General features: G+C 49.3%; 1 protein-coding gene across 1 annotated transcript in view; it reads right to left on the minus strand.

Moving 5' to 3' along the window:
- Window positions 1–327, minus strand: part of PLPP4 (phospholipid phosphatase 4) — a 37147-nt gene extending 36820 nt beyond the window's left edge. The window contains exon 1 of the mRNA XM_014528279.1: window positions 274–327. Within this exon, the coding sequence (XP_014383765.1) occupies window positions 274–296 (23 nt within the window). The 5' untranslated portion in view covers window positions 297–327. The remainder of the gene's footprint in view (window positions 1–273) is intronic.
- Between the last annotated feature and the right edge of the window lie 1076 nt (window positions 328–1403).

A 1403-nucleotide genomic window follows, 5' to 3' on the forward strand; every position in this document is an offset into this window, starting at 1 on the left:
AATTCTGTTTCTAGGAAGTTTCCCCAGCACCACTCGGCGGGAGCCAGGTGGCCCTGCGATGGGACAGGGTAGTCTGGGGTGGGGGGGTCTCTTTCTCTCTCCCTCTCTCTCGAATTTATAATTAAGGACCCGTCCCTCGCAAGGACAGAAACGCTTTGCTCCCTATGAAGGGACTGATAGCCCGATTGGTGTCACACATCCCACAAGGCAGACAGCCAAGTCCTCGGGTGTGGAGGTGGTGGCTCCAGCAGCTGCCCAGCTGTGAGCACTCACCAAATACAGCCCTTGGGCGCCATGCTGCTCCCAGCGGATAAATGCGTGGGCAGAGCAGGCAGTAGAGGCAGGTTGAAAAGCCATCCAGCCCAGCACCAGGTGCCCAGCCCGCAGCTCCTCTGGTCCGTGCTGTGTTCTTAGTGAAGAGCGGAGGGCCCAGCAGGCTCGGAAACGCTCTCATCAGAGAGTAAACAGGCTTCCCTGAACAAACCAGCTCCGTGACTCAGTGTGAGGCTCATCTTTGAAAAATCACTTCGGGATGCAGCCAGTCATGTCAGTGCAGCGTCCCCAATGCTTTCCAAGCGCCACTCTGTGAAATCTCTCATGTTTCCTGTCGAGCTTATGGGCATGTCAAGAAAATCACCTCCCCAGCCGTGCCTCTGCTGCAGGGTCTTTTAAATCCCCAAACAGCATTGTCCAGGAGGATGACTCCATGTTGACCAGACTATTTTCAAGGAAAAAGCCACCTTGGAGAATACCACTTAGCAACAATTTTTATAATCTCATTTCCCAATGAGACAGTCGCCATGGCGACCCTCACCTATAAGGACCATACATCCAGGCTTTCCAGGGTTACCTGGTGTGAACTTGCTGATAAGCCTAAAACACCAAGGATCCCAGAAGAATTCCAGAAGAGGTCATCAAGTTCAACCCAGTACACGAGTATCTTCCATGAAGGTCTCAATAAATATGTCTTCTTGAATACCTCCAGGGATGGGGAACTCACTCACTGTTCAGCTCATGGGCCAACCAGCTGTCATGTCCTCTCAATGACCTCTCTCAGTGAGTGATTGTTAGATCTTAATGATTCAGTTCTGAAAACAATTACTGCCCATCTCTCATGCTTCTGGAACTTTAACTGAAGAATCCACGCTGGTTTGAAAGGGAGGTCTTAAAAATCCCGTGTTCGTATTTGTAGCTGTGTAGCTGTATGAAGACTGACTTTTTTCTTTTCCACACGATCCAAACAAGCACTGCTACATTCTCGTCATGTTGCCTGTCCTGGGCTTACTCTCTCCTTGTTGAAAATGCAGATGAAAGAGTGTATTTGAGAGGAGTTTTGTGGGTTTTTTAAAAAGCATTTTTTATTGATTTTGAGAGAGAGAGGAAGGGAGAGGGAGAGAAACATC

Source organism: Myotis brandtii, unplaced genomic scaffold, assembly GCF_000412655.1.
Source record: "Myotis brandtii unplaced genomic scaffold, ASM41265v1 scaffold628, whole genome shotgun sequence".
Classification (NCBI taxonomy): Eukaryota; Metazoa; Chordata; class Mammalia; order Chiroptera; family Vespertilionidae; genus Myotis; species Myotis brandtii.